The sequence below is a fragment of the Phymastichus coffea genome, unplaced genomic scaffold (genome assembly GCF_024137745.1).
Source record: "Phymastichus coffea isolate CEN01 unplaced genomic scaffold, Cenicafe_Pcof_1.1 PCOF00017, whole genome shotgun sequence".
NCBI lineage: Eukaryota > Metazoa > Arthropoda > Insecta > Hymenoptera > Eulophidae > Phymastichus > Phymastichus coffea.
The window spans coordinates 637,459-652,069 of NW_026706828.1; the positions used below are offsets into that span (position 1 = coordinate 637,459).

Consider the following 14,611-nt stretch of genomic DNA (forward strand, 5'->3'; position numbering starts at 1 on the left):
CAAAGCATTTTTTATATAGATTTTAGGGCATAGATTTAGAATTGTAACGGGGGAGGTTATTTGAAAAATGGAAAATTTATTTAAGAACAAACTCCCACGATGCAGAGCAAACCGCCGCTCCGTTAAACACGTATGATAGTACGTGTATTCGCCTTAACGTCAGATGATTTATCCTAGTTGTCTTCTGTTAAACGGAGTTGAACTCACCTTAAGTCACGTGTCTTGTGGCATTCGATGAATTTTAAGTGTGAGCGACTTTACTCCTAATCTTCTTAATCCCCTAGATGTAATCGGATTAAAACCTAAGCCTTTTTCAATTACTTAAGCTACTAGGAAAAATTAAATGACGAAAACAGCGAATAAATTTAACAGACTTTAATTAATAAAAACCACTACAGTCTTTGTAGGGCCGAAAGACTAACGCACTCGAATAGGATTTTACAATTAGTTATATTCGGTGAGAAAGAGAGAGAGAGAGTAGATTAGAATTATACCGCGAACTAACGCTCGATGCGAATACAAAAAATAACGCTATCACGAATAGACAAAATACCGAATGTATTTTGTATCGCTTATAATGACGGAAGGTGCACCTAGTATGCGGTGCAATTACGGTGATCAGCCGTAATTGTTGTTGCAAAAATATCAACTGCCGCTGCCCCTCGATTATCAGCTGCGCTGCCTTGTACTGCCTATATCAGCTGCAATCTGCTGCTTCTGTATCGCTGCTTGCTGCTGCAATTTCGTCGTTGCACACCCGCAAGTATTTATCCCAGAGAAACTTTATTTTTCGGCGAAAACAAAGTGCGACACAAATCGGCGGTAAATTCGCGTTCACAGCTGAGGCGTAACTGCCTATTCAAAAGATCGCGCGCCCCCTCTCTCTCTTAACTATTAGAACTAACGCGCGAGAAGGAGAATCGCGAACGGTTTGATTAATTAAATCGACTACCGTTGCAGATTATAATAATTTTAATTGCGTTTAATTATTAAATTATATTGAATTTTAATATGCCAAGTTAATTTGTTTATTACATTGTAAATATTAATTATCAGAATAATGCGGATACTCTAAATTCACGATGAATATCTTAGAAACATGAGTAAGAATTGGTTTTATTGATAACAGTTTAATTATTACTGTTATCAATAAAAAAATAATTAATAATTAATTTAAACATATAATTGTATATAGATTGAAAGCGTTAATAATAATGACAAATTTATAATTTATTAATCTTAATTAATTAATCGAGTATTTGCATTATAAGATTTAAGAAAAAACCGTTACAAATATGACAATTTACTATAATTTAAATGTTATTAACTAATTTGAGTATTTCTCTTTATAAATTACTTCAACTAGTGATAAACTATTAATCTGTGTCAAATTTTATTACTGTTTTATTGTAAATATTGCGCTATCACATTTATTAACATTATTAGTTAATAACTTTTGACGATACTTCTTATGATAATTGTAAATTATACAGAAATGATTAATATCTACTTTTATAAAGTTTACATGTTTTAAAATTTCATTATTACTGTTTATTCTCTTGTAAATTTGGAAAAATAATTTCTCACAATTGCGTAAACAACTCGAAGAGAGCTGTCCTGCGAAAATAAGCGGGAAAAGCTATGTATAAATACGCTGATTTTTGCACAGGCTAGTATTCACTCCTAGCCTTGCAAAGTGAACACTCGCGATTGAACAAACTTGGCTAATACCTAAGTTCTTTCTCTCAAGTGATTAACTGAGCAAATCCTCTCTTTCCTATTGTAATTTGTGCTCGACTCATAGAACACTTCGCGCTATGAGAAACTTGGGCTAAATTACATCCTTTTATAAGAAAGATTTAAGCTCTGCTTATTGGACACTTCGCACCATAAGAAATTAGGGTAAAGTCTATCTTTCCTTGAAATCTCGCTCATATAATAATATATATTATTTATTATTTTATTTCAAAGTTATTATTTAGAAGCAGTTTAAAAATCGAAAGAAATTCTTACTCATTAACGCGACAGACCACGAGAGTACGAATAATATAAATAACAGGTGATATTAACATCACAAGGTCCTTGAACATACGTCTCTTAAGAAGAAAAAATAATTTATATCTCGTAGCTCCTAAACGCCCAAACATTGGTTAATCATGAATATCAACCTAAATGCATATTTATTTACCAAGAAATAATATCGTCAGTTGTATCAAATAAATCATGAGAAAATTTGATGCATATGAAATTTTCGAACTCGCAATTTTGTCAATGAAAGTTAGTAATTGACGAAATAATATATAGCGCGTAAGAAAACTTGGATTATCATTCTTGGGCTATGAATTAAAAATTGTGTATGTAATGTATATTAAATGTGTTGAAATATAAATTATTGTACAAATTGCAACGGTTATCGATTGAAAGTATCGATTCGTTCGCGATTCGACAGCACTCGAGGCGCAGGAACTAGCGATTTATGTAAATTACACGAGTGTTGTTAAAAGTGCTAGTGAGTATTCTGCGAGGATATTGCGAGCTACTCCAAGATAGTACGGCATTAATGTCTAGCATTCTAGCTACCTTCTTACCAGCAGTGACAAGTGCAGGGACTCATCGACAGCAGCTAGAGCACAGCGATAGGTGCAGTGACAATACCGACCTAGGAACAAGGCTTCCAATTATCCGCTGATTTACGCACGGTTACGGCTGATCACCGTAACCGCAACTCTCGGTAAATCTACCTACCCTAACCGCGATTTTCACACAAAACGAATTCTTACTCATTAACGCGAGAACCACGAGAGTACGAATAATATAAATAATAATATAATGTAAATAGTACCGCGAAATAGTTAGTACATGCGCCGAATAACTCTTTAGGTAGCCACGCCGAGCGTTAATCGCGTTGAATTTTGTATTCATTCTCTCTCTCCCTGGATTGTAATGTAACTCTATACGCATGTGAAAGTCTTTCGGCCTGTACAAAGACTGTATAGTTTAGTTCATTAAAAGAATTTAGGCTAATTCACCGCTTTATAATTTTTCGCTCCCTGACTAACGCTTAATTCAATTCCAATATTTGAACTGATTCGGTCTAGGGAACTAAGGCAAGTAAACAGAAGACTATTTCTACGGTTCGAGCGACAAGAGTAAGCACTTCAGTAACTTAAAGTGAGTTCACTATTCCTTCCCTCAGCGGGTTCTCCGCTCACAAAATCGCCACCAAACGGTTTTCGGCAATGGCCGCTCATTTGCGCGCGCCCGCCGGAAATCGACACGCCCCGGTGCAGAAACTGTATTTAATCCCGGCTTGGCGCGACCCAGCTGACGTCGTCGTAGCAAACTAGCTTCACCTCGCACCGGACACGTATCCAAAAACTGACCACTATCGGCGAGGGTGCGAGAAACTCAGTCACCAAACTCGGGAAAAGACACGAGTGACGATCTGTGCAAGATCGAAGCACATAAATAAATTAAAAAGACGATCTATCTTGTGAAAAACAATACAAATAAACCTAAAGCGTTCCGGTATATCTCCTAAACACACAGTAATTAACTCCATACGCGTACCTCCTAATCAACTTCCTCATTAACCTTCTGATTAGCCCCACTCGCACACTACCTGATCAATCTCAGCTCCTGATCAACCCCACTCGCATACCCTCTGATCAACCTCATCTCCTGATTAACCCTACTTGGTTTGCCTCGTTAACCACAATTAAATCGAATTTTAATCTTACTTTACAGCGTTAACCGCAATCAAACCGAATTTTAATGTTTGTTCACCACGTTAACCGCAATGATATGAGGCACGTATATATATATATATATATATATATATATATATATATATATATACATATATACGGCAACTCAAGATTAATCAATTGCTTTTTGTGGTCCAAACTTCAAAACATGTTTTGTTAAATAAAAACACACACACACACACACACACACACACACACACACACACACACACACACACACACACACACACACACACACACACACACACACACACGTATATATCATATTATTTCAACATATTTCAGTCGGATAGTAATACAATTTTCTTAACATCGTATAATTTTTTTGTATATATTGGTCAAACTAAGAGAAGTTTAAAAAAACGCATAGATGAGCATAGTAAGACACCTTTAGATAAATCTCTTCCTGTGCCTATGCATTTGAAAAATTATCCTACACATTCGTTTGACTGGGACAACACAATAATTTTAGATAGAGAGCCTAATTATTGTAAGAGATTAATTTCGGAAATGATATATATTAATTTGTCTTATAACACTATAAATAGACAAGAGGACACTGGTTTATTGAGTAAACAATATAAAGGTTTATTTGATGTTTTAGCTAACTGATCTCACATTTATTTATAATATTTTTTAAAAATTTTGTTTTGATGTATAATGATGCTTAATGTACCGGTTTTCTTGGCATAGTAGAGGGGATACATTTGATTGTGTGTCTACCTGTGATCTGTTTTGGTATAAAAGGTAGCAGACACTGTTTGATTTGCATTATTTCATAGTCGTTGTCTGATTTGAATTTTGAGTATTTGAACGAATGTTAAGTTATAAGATGAGTTTAACAATGTATTTTTGACTGTATTGTGATATTTGATTTGATTGTGACTTGCGAATTGAGGTAAATGTTTTGTTAGCGTGATTTTTATTTGTTTGTGTTTATATCTGTAACTATTCTCTTTTTGTTTTTTAATAAAGATCTGATGAGGTTGGATATTTACCAACGAAACACACATGTTGAGATGATTGTTTGATTAATATTTTTTTACAACGGGTTGGCTCTAAAATTGGATTAAAGAATTTTTTACATAATGCGATTTATATAATGAAATTATGATATATAAATTATGATATATGAGGCAAAGCATATATATATATCTATATACTATGATATTTAATTGAAAATATGTATTTTTACATAAAAATTTTAATAATTTTAGACATTGATTAGATTGAATTAAATTAACCTACATATATTGTAACGGGGTCGATACCGTTTAATTACTTTTATTCGCGCAACTTTATTGAAGGGCGAATGTAATCATCTATGCTCAATACATAATCCGGAGAGCATGGGGAAACAGGTGTCAGTCAACCAATAGATCTGCTAATCTACGAAAATGTGAGTGGAAGCAATATGGAATAAGCGAGTCGAAAGCACTTGTTAACAACACGAACAGAATCTTTTATTGCCTATCAAATGTTACACTGGAACGGCCCGCGTGTTTATGTTGACATCGGCGCTCGCTCATCGACAACAACATGCGGTGTCGGGACGCTCGCTGCTCTTTGTTGAAAGAGCTATTACATGCACGCTTCGGATGCCGGAAATTAGTCGTCACTCATGCAATTGTATCGTGACCGCGAAATTAAGCTGGCCAGCTTACCTTAAGGGGGGAGCCTGCTTTAGAGGCTTCAAAAAATCGATTTTTTTTTTTGCATAAATGTCTTCCTAAACTATCCAAGAATGTGTCCCTAAAATTTTAGAAGCATCGTCAAAATATTTTCGGAGTTATAAAAGAAATAGTGAGTAAGCGTCGAGCAGGTATACGAGCGGCCGGGTCGCTCGGAGCGCGCGCGCTCCGCCCCTTGATCTATTGTACGTATTATAATACAAAGGAATCACGGTCTTTTGAGACACTATAGATCCTTCGTAGGTCTTGCTGGAGCTATGGAAGGATAAAAGTGTATATTATAAGCAGTATACATGAGCTGGCAGAGTCGGCTTGAGCCAAGCTGTATTAGCATTCGAGTTTAGTTTTGTTTTGTGTTTCGGTACGTGAACATCTTGAAATCATGCAGAGCTATCCGAAAGGTAGTAAATATTCAACTGATCGCACTGGTAAGCCACGGAAGCGCAAATTCCATGGCAATCAGTTCGTAAATGTTTCGACATCTGACGATGAAGAAGCTAATACGAGCCGTAGTGAAAATAAATTAGCTTCAGCAACTACGGACGATGTCATAATTCATCCGTCACATTGCTATCGAATAATTGAGTTTGTCTCTGTATTTTTAGCAATTTCTGAAATAGTTATTTGCAATTCGTGTAAGCAGCGAATAACTTTTGCCGAAAGCGGCCATCGAGGTCTCGGATTCAAAATCGTTTTAGCGTGCAAATGCGGTAAACGAGAAATTCAATCTGGACCATTGATCAACACTGGCTACGAAATCAATAGAAGAATTGTGCTCGTCATGAGGCTTTTGGGTGTCGCACGAGAAGGCATTAACATTTTTTGTGGTCTTATGGACGTATCACCAGGCTTAGCTAAATCGACGTATGATCAAATCGTGCAGCACCTGTATTCATCGTCGAAAAAAATGTTTGACAACGCCTGCAAAAAAGCCGTCGCAGAGGAAAAAGAACTTAACGTTAAAAATGGAAGACCAGCTGACCATTTGAAAGTTTCAGGCGATGGATCTTGGAAAAAACGTGGCTTTACTTCATTATACGGTGTAACTACACTTATCGGGTACTACAGTGGCAAAGTGATCGATCTCATCGTTAAAAGTGGATATTGTCATACTTGTGCTCTGAAGAAGAATACATTGGACGACGAAGAGTTTGAAGAATGGTATCAAAACCATAAGGAAAATTGTTCTTCGAATCACGCCGGCTCGTCCGGAAAAATGGAAGTTGATTCGATAATGACAATGTTCTTGAGATCCATCGAGAAATTCGGAGTAAAGTACAGTAATTACATTGGTGACGGCGACTCCACAACATTTCTTGGCATTCTGAACAGTAATCCATATGGCCCGGAGCTCACAGTGACAAAAAACGAGTGCGTGGGACATGTCCAAAAGCGCATGGGTACTCGTCTCCGAAACAAAAAAAATCAAGAAAAGCTCGGTGGAAAGAAGCGGCTCACCGAGACTTTAATAAAAAAATTAACCATTTACTACGGTCTGGCCATTCGAAGAAACTTGAATTCTGTGGAAGACATGAAAAACGCTATAATGGCGACACTCGATCACTATTGCTCGACGGATGAATTACCTCGCCACGACCATTGCCCAGAAGGCGCCGACAGTTGGTGTGAGTGGCGCAAAGCTGAGGCAGCAAATAAACTGGCTGATTTTCAACATTCGCCACGTGTCATCGACGAAGAGGTTGAGAAGCACATTCATCCTGTGTACGAGGACTTATCTAACGACGATCTGCTAACGAGATGCTTGGGTGGACACACACAAAATGCGAACGAGTCGTTCAATTCCACTGTGTGGCGCATGACACCTAAACACCTTCACTCAGGCATTAAAATTGTCGAGATTGCTACCTACATCGCTGGAGGAATGTTCAATGAAGGCTACAGTGCAGTATTACAAACAATGCAGATATTAGACTTGAAAATTGGACAGCAATGCATGAATTTCTCTCGGCAAGCCGACCAGGAGCGTATCGCCCGAGAAAACAGACGCAATCTACTCGCGAGCAAAGAGGCCAGAACAGCGCGTATACTCGAAAATCTCGGCGAAAATCAGTTTTACGAAGAGTCTGAAGAACAAATGTATGGACCAGGAATCGCCGATTAGCATAGTTACGTGGTAAGTTCAATAAAATTAAGTTTTTTTATATACGAAAACTTTGACGCGCGATTTCTCGGTTTTACATTTTTACGATTTTTCCTAATTGGCGGGAAAGATAGGGAAAAAACTAAACGTCCTATCGAAACGAGACAAAGTGGGTTTTATTTGGAATTGAATTTTCTTCAAGCTGAACCTAAAAAAACTTAAGAAAGTTAAGATTAACTAACTTTTTAAACAATCTAAAGTGAATTTTTTTTACAAAAAAAATAAATTTTTTGTTCATTTAGCGATAAATTGTTCAATTTTCACTTTTTCTTGAATTTTCTTGGTTTACCTAGAAACTACACTATTGGAGAATGGAAATTTTATCTGATTTTTTGTTTCAGATGAAAATTGCGATCTGCATTTTTCCCGCCGCACAACAACTACAGAGTGGAGGCGCCTCGGCCGAATGCTTCTACGAGCCACAATATAATCTGTATTTTAATAAAAAAATTTAAGAAGACTCTTGAAACATGTTTTAATAAACCCTGAAAGTTTCATTCCAATCGGATATTTCATTCCTCCCCCAAAAAATTCTCGAAAAAATCGATTTTTTGACGCCTCTAAAGCAGGCTCCCCCCTTAATATTGCAGGCGTACGAAGCGGACGATAGAGAGTCACACTGCGAGAGAACTGTTTTTTTTTTGTCAATGCCGCGGATCGCGAGTTCGCGCACACGTGATTTCGCCCTCGATGGCGAAACCTCACGCACACTCTGCCGGTCTCGTGGAAGGTGATGCTTCTCCGCCGGGTCGGGTCTCTCCCTTCGGCAGCTGTACAGCACCTTGGCAACTGCGATCTCCCCTCTAGATCATTGGCGCGGACTATTTCCTTTCGATTTCCGATATTGGTGGCTTAAGAGTCGGTAGTTGTCTAGTAAGCGGACGAGCACGATGATGGAAGAATTTTCACTTGCGGGCAAGCGTGATGGTGGTTAGAGCTTCACTGGTTCAATTTCAAGCGCGCGCGTTCCGTCTGCTCGCGTGCCGAATTCCTTCGTTACGTTCCTAATCTCCCCAGTAGGTGCTGCCCCCGCGAGCAGCAATCAGGTTATTTTATTAGCGCTAATTCGACGTTTACCGTCACTATATATACAGTGCCGGTCAGCCACTTTTACCCCCCCACGGGCAAAATCAGTCTAACTTCAAAGTTTTATATCTCTGGTAGAAATTAATGTACAGAGACGCGCGTGGGTGCGTTTGAAAGGTCTTTCGGAGAGCTTTCGAATGATATGACTCACGGTTGCCATCGATTGTTTTTTTAAATTTTGCAACAATTATGCAAAATTGAAAATTCTGAAATTTTTTTATTACTTTTGACAATTAGCCAATTTTGGAAAAAAAATCGTACGAAAATTTGAAGTACACCATTTTTTAGCTATTACCAAGCCCTATCTGAATCACTCATCAAAAATTTATTTTCGTCAAATATGACGCGCGCACGGGCATTTTTTCCTGGAAGTGACAGTTTTTTTCAACATTTTTTATCTCCGTCAAATTGTAACAATCGAAAAAAATTTATAGGAGAAAAAATGTTTGTTTTTTCACGTAGAATACTGCAATAATTTTTTTTTCGGTTTTACGAAAAATTCTTTTTTTTCTGTTTAAATTATTTTTCAAGGTCGAAAAAAAAAAGATTTTTTTTTTTATGTAATTTACGATACTTGTTATGTAGTATTATTGAATGGGAGGAAAAAAATTTTTTTTTGTGGTTTCTCATCTTTTTAGCGTACCGACTGTGAGAAAAAAAAAATTGAAAAAAACCGAAAAAAAAAAATTTTTCGAAAAACCGAAAAAAAAATTATTGCAGTATTCTACGTGAAAAAACAAACATTTTTTCTCCTATAAAATTTTTTTCGATTGTTACAATTTGACGGAGATAAAAAATGTTGAAAAAAACTGTCACTTCCAGGAAAAAATGCCCGTGCGCGCGTCATATTTGACGAAAATAAATTTTTGATGAGTGATTCAGATAGGGCTTGGTAATAGCTAAAAAATGGTGTACTTCAAATTTTCGTACGATTTTGTTTCCAAAATTGGCTAATTGTCAAAAATAATAAAAAAATTTCAGAATTTTCAATTTTGCATAATTGTTGCAAAATTTAAAAAAACAATCGATGGCAACCGTGAGTCATATCATTCGAAAGCTCTCCAAAAGACCTTTCAAACGCACCCACGCGCGTCTCTGTACATTAATTTCTACCAGAGATATAAAACTTTGAAGTTAGACTGATTTTGCCCGTGGGGGGGTAAAAGTGCGTGAGCGGCACTGTATATATATATTTAACGTCGCTCTATTTAAGCTCCAACAGTGCTAATCAGTGACGGAGGTTTGCAATGTGTTTAAAAACAAAGCTCATGAGCCTTTTTTCAGTGGTGCTTGTATCAATCAGCAAGGACTGGGAATTGAACCCGGGCCTGCCGGCTGCGAGTCCGTTGCCCTACCGACCGAGCCATTGTAGGCCTCATATATTTATAAATAAAATTTTATATACATGAAATATTCTCAGCCAAATAGATAACGAATGAAGTGAAATCATTTGACTTATCAAATTTATTGAAAATGATAAACTTAGTAAGGGAGATTAATATTAAATGCACCATACTTCCATTGCGAATGTGAAGCAAATGAATATTTGTAAAATTATATTTTCATAGAACATCATGAATTACATAGCAAATTATCGTTAATGTACATTAATACCGAATTATTGAATCATTATCAATTCATTTAATTAATTGTAGTATAAATTTTTTTTCGAAGTTGCGATTTATTGAGTAAGATGAATAGTTAACATAACATATATAGCGTTATTAAAAAAAAAACTATGTCAAATATATTATTCAATATTATCATAATTAGAATAACGAATTTCTAGAAATATTCAGGTCATACAATTTAAAAAATTTGAAAATGATATTAATAGTAATATGCAACGGTAGTTGATTCGATTAATCGACCCGATCGCAATTCGTATACTCGGGATGTCAGTCCGAACGACTAAGAGAAAGAGAGGGCGCGCGAGAGTTTGAAAATATGCAGTTAAGCCTCAGCTGCTTTCATGAGAGTACCGCCAGTTTAGTTTTTGCACTGTGTTTCGCCGTTATTTATTAAAAGTTTTCCTGGGATTTATTAATGAATAAAGCAACGAGGAAGCTAAGCAGCAGCATTACAGCAGCAGCAAGCAACATCATTACAGCAGCAGCAAGCAGCATCATTACAGCAGCAGAAGCAGCAGCATTACAGCAGCAGCATTGCAGCAGCAGCAAGTAGCAACAGATTTTTGAGCGAGGCAGTGCAGCTGATATTTGAAGAGGATCGTCCGTTGATTTTCTTCAACAATTACGGCTGATCACCGTAATTGCACCGCAGAGTAGATGCCACCTCCCTTTATTATTGCGCGACGAAATACTTTCGAAAGTATTTTGTCAATCACGAGCGTATTTTTTTGTATTCGCGCTGATCGTTAGATTTTGCGACAAGTTTCGAATTCTCTCCCTCTCTCTTTCACCGAATTATAATTAATAATTGTAAAACCTATTCGCGTGCGTTAGTCTTTCGGCCCATGAAAAACTGTAGTTTTTATTAATTAAACTTTGTTAATTTTATTCGCCGTTTACGTCATTTCCTTTCCTAATAGTTAATAGATCTATAAAGGCTTAAGTCTTAATCCGATTTCGTCTAGGGGATTAAGTAGATTAGGCATTAAATCATTCATACTGAAGATAGATCGAGTATCACAAGTCAAGTGCCTTAAAGTGAGTTCAACTCGGTTCTTTCTCATTTTGTAGGATAACCACCCCGATACAAATAATATATTGCATATTGTAAATATAATAATTCAAATATAGATTACTTACCCTTACGAAATGTATAGAAAAAATATTTAAAATTGTTTTATGGTAGGGATTTAGATGGTGATGATAAAAATAAAAGAAAATGTATAAATTTTTGATAAATTTTATTCACAATTTAATTGAGAAATAATACAATGCCAATACATAAGCACGAAAAATTATATAAAAATAGATATAATAACGCTACGTATATTTAAAATAAAAAAAAAAATAACGCTACGTATAACGAAGTTGCAATGATATTTGTTGGAAAAAAAGGGCAAGCTCCAAAAGAACGTGATATCGTAATATACTCAAAATATTAAAAACCTATTAGTATTTCGCCTATTAGTAAACATACCGATCCAATGACGTATCCACTTATTTATCCTAACTGTGGTTATGGATGGACACTAGGTATGAAAACTAATGCTGGGAATAGGAACATATCAAACCTTCAATTTTAGAATTCCAGAATGAGTGTAAGAAATGGATTCAATCCATATCTAAATCTTGGAAAAATAAGTCAGCAAGCAACGATTGATGCATTCGTAAAAGTCGAAAAGTGGATCTCCTCCAACTTTAGAAGAATCATCAAATAACAGCTATATACAAGAACTTAAATCAAAACTAAATACTACACATGATCCAGCTCGATATAACATCGCTATTGCTTCTTAGCGAACGAAGAAAACCTATAACAGAACAGCTAGACACGTTAATTTCCAAGAGAACCGAACAGTATGATTCTTCAACCCAACCCAACCCCTCGTTGAGTGAAAGGGAAGAAAACAAAGCTTCAGACAAGTTTGAAAGGACTATACTATGTAGTTTTCTGCATCCAACAATCACCAAAATATACAAAGAAGATTGTACACATTGACAGATTAACAACATATCACGATAGATAATTTGCTTACTCTTCACACGGTTATTTTGAGCTGCGCTTTTTTTTCCGTGAGACATAGGGCAAATGCTAGAATAATAGATAAGGTGAGGTCCACAGTACGTCAATTCCCCACCCTTGTAAAAATCCAACACATTATACTCATAAAACTCAAGATTCAAGGTTCAGGAATGAAGCTTTTCAAGACAAGGGCTTCTACAGAAGAATAAACTTGCTTGGAACAGCCGAGATCTTAGTTCGAGATTCAAGGTTCAAGGTTCAAGATTTAAGATTGAAGTTTTTCAAGACGTGAGCTTCTACGGAAGAATAAACTCTCTTAGTATAGCCGATATCTTAGTTCAAGATTCGAATGTCTACGTTGAAGTTTTCTGAATATCTTATAGATTGTCGGGATGACAATCTAAACAATCGGGGATAACGTAATATATTCGATGTAATCTCTCTCGAATGTTTGGTTGCTAAGTAATTTTGTTTATTAGACTTAGTTAGGTCGGTAGGGCGACGAACTTGCACCCGGTAGGCTCGGGTTCCCAGTTCCTGCTGATTGATACAAGCACCACTGAAAAAAGTTTCATGTGCTATGTTCTCAAACACATTGCAAGCCTCCGTCGCTGATTAGCACTGATGGAGCATAAATAGAGCGACGTTAAATAAAAAAAAAAAAAAAAAAAAAAAAAAAAAAAAAAAAAAAAAGACTTAATTTATTATTTTATTTTTCCAGTCAGTCGATACGATGAACTGATTCTATATACACTGTTTCTGAATTAATAAATATAGTCTAGTTTCTTTTTATAAGATTATATTTCGTTGTAATCATTTAATAGTGACTATAATAATATATACGGAGAGCACACCTATCGTTTGAGCATTATCAAAATGGACGTCGACATATTCGAACGTAAATTTAAAGAGCAAGGAGTTGAAGGTCTTCGCGGTCTGCCCAGTATTGAGTTCAAACTCCCAAGTGAGTACCATTACGATCTAGAGAATAAAAAATTGGAAAATATTGCTTCTCCGCGACAGGCTAAACATGCTATAAATTGGGAAAATGTGGAAAAGATCGTTCAGATGGAAATCAAATCTACGAGAGACATGATCGTATGATTAAGGAGTGATCTTGAAGATTTAGATGCAATTATCAAAGAAGAATTAGCACGAATAAAATCAATAATTTCTACACCATCTAACGAGATACGAGGGTGGTCCGATAAGTACTTAGCCTACAAAAGAAAAACGAAAATTTTGGAAAAGTGGCGTTTTATTTTTCAACATAGTCTCCTTTTAGTTCGATATACTTAGCCCAGCGATGCTCCAACTTCTTTAACCCGTCTGAAAAATACGTTTCCTCGAGGTCTGAAAAGTAGGCTTCCGTGGCAGCGATTACCTCCTCATTCGACTCAAATTTCTGCCGGGCGAATGACTTTTTCAAGTTTGGAAACAAAAAGAAGTCGCACGGGACTAAATCTGGAGAATACGGTGGATGGGGCAGCAGTTCGTAGCCTAATTCGACTAATTTGGCCATGGCGACGGCGGAGGTGTGAGCCGGTGCACTACATGCGTTGTCATGGTAGAAGAGCACTTTTTTCTTCGCCAAATGGGGCCGTTTTTTCTGCAATTCGACGTTGAATCGGCCCAATAATTCAGCAAAGTACAGCCCTGTGACCGTTTTGCCCCTCTCCAGGTAATAGATGTAGATCACACCTTGTGAATCCCAGAAAACGGTGGCCATCACCTTTCCGGCCGATGGGGCAGTCTTCGCCTTCTTCGAAGCACTTTCGCCGGGTAAAGTCCACTGTTTCGACTGTTCCTTGGTCTCTGGTGTATACCAGTGGATCCATGTTTCGTCGACTGTCACGAAACGACGCAGAAACTCCTTCGGATTGCGCTTAAACAGCGTCAGACATTGCTCTGAAGTTGTCTCACGGTTGCGCTTGTTGTCCGGAGTGAGCAAACGCGGCACCCATCACGCCGACAGCTTTTTCATGCCCAAAATTTCATGTAGGACATGACCCACGCGGTCTTTTGAGATCCCTACGATCTTAGCTATCTCGCGCACCTTCAATCGTCGATCTGCCAATACGAGATCGTGAATTTTTGTCACGTTATCCTCCGTGGTAGCCGTTTTCGGAGCACCTGGACGTGGTTCTTCAAAAATCGACGTGCGACCGCGTTGAAACTCGTTAAACCAATTTTCGACGGTCGCCAATCGAAGGAGAAGAGTCACCGTACACAGCATCCAAGCGCTTTTTAAT

At 37.0% G+C, this 14,611-nt stretch overlaps 2 protein-coding genes across 7 annotated transcripts in view; one reads left to right on the forward strand and one right to left on the reverse strand.

Annotated features, from left to right (window-relative positions):
• The window catches only part of LOC131675209 (inositol hexakisphosphate and diphosphoinositol-pentakisphosphate kinase-like), a 650,144-nt gene that overhangs the window by 554,720 nt on the left and 80,813 nt on the right, over positions 1-14,611 (reverse strand). The gene's annotated exons all lie outside the window — the stretch shown is intronic.
• Positions 6,990-7,580, forward strand: LOC131675210 (uncharacterized). The gene has a single exon (XM_058954123.1). The coding sequence runs from the start codon at positions 6,990-6,992 to the stop codon at positions 7,578-7,580; it is 591 nt and encodes a 196-aa protein (XP_058810106.1).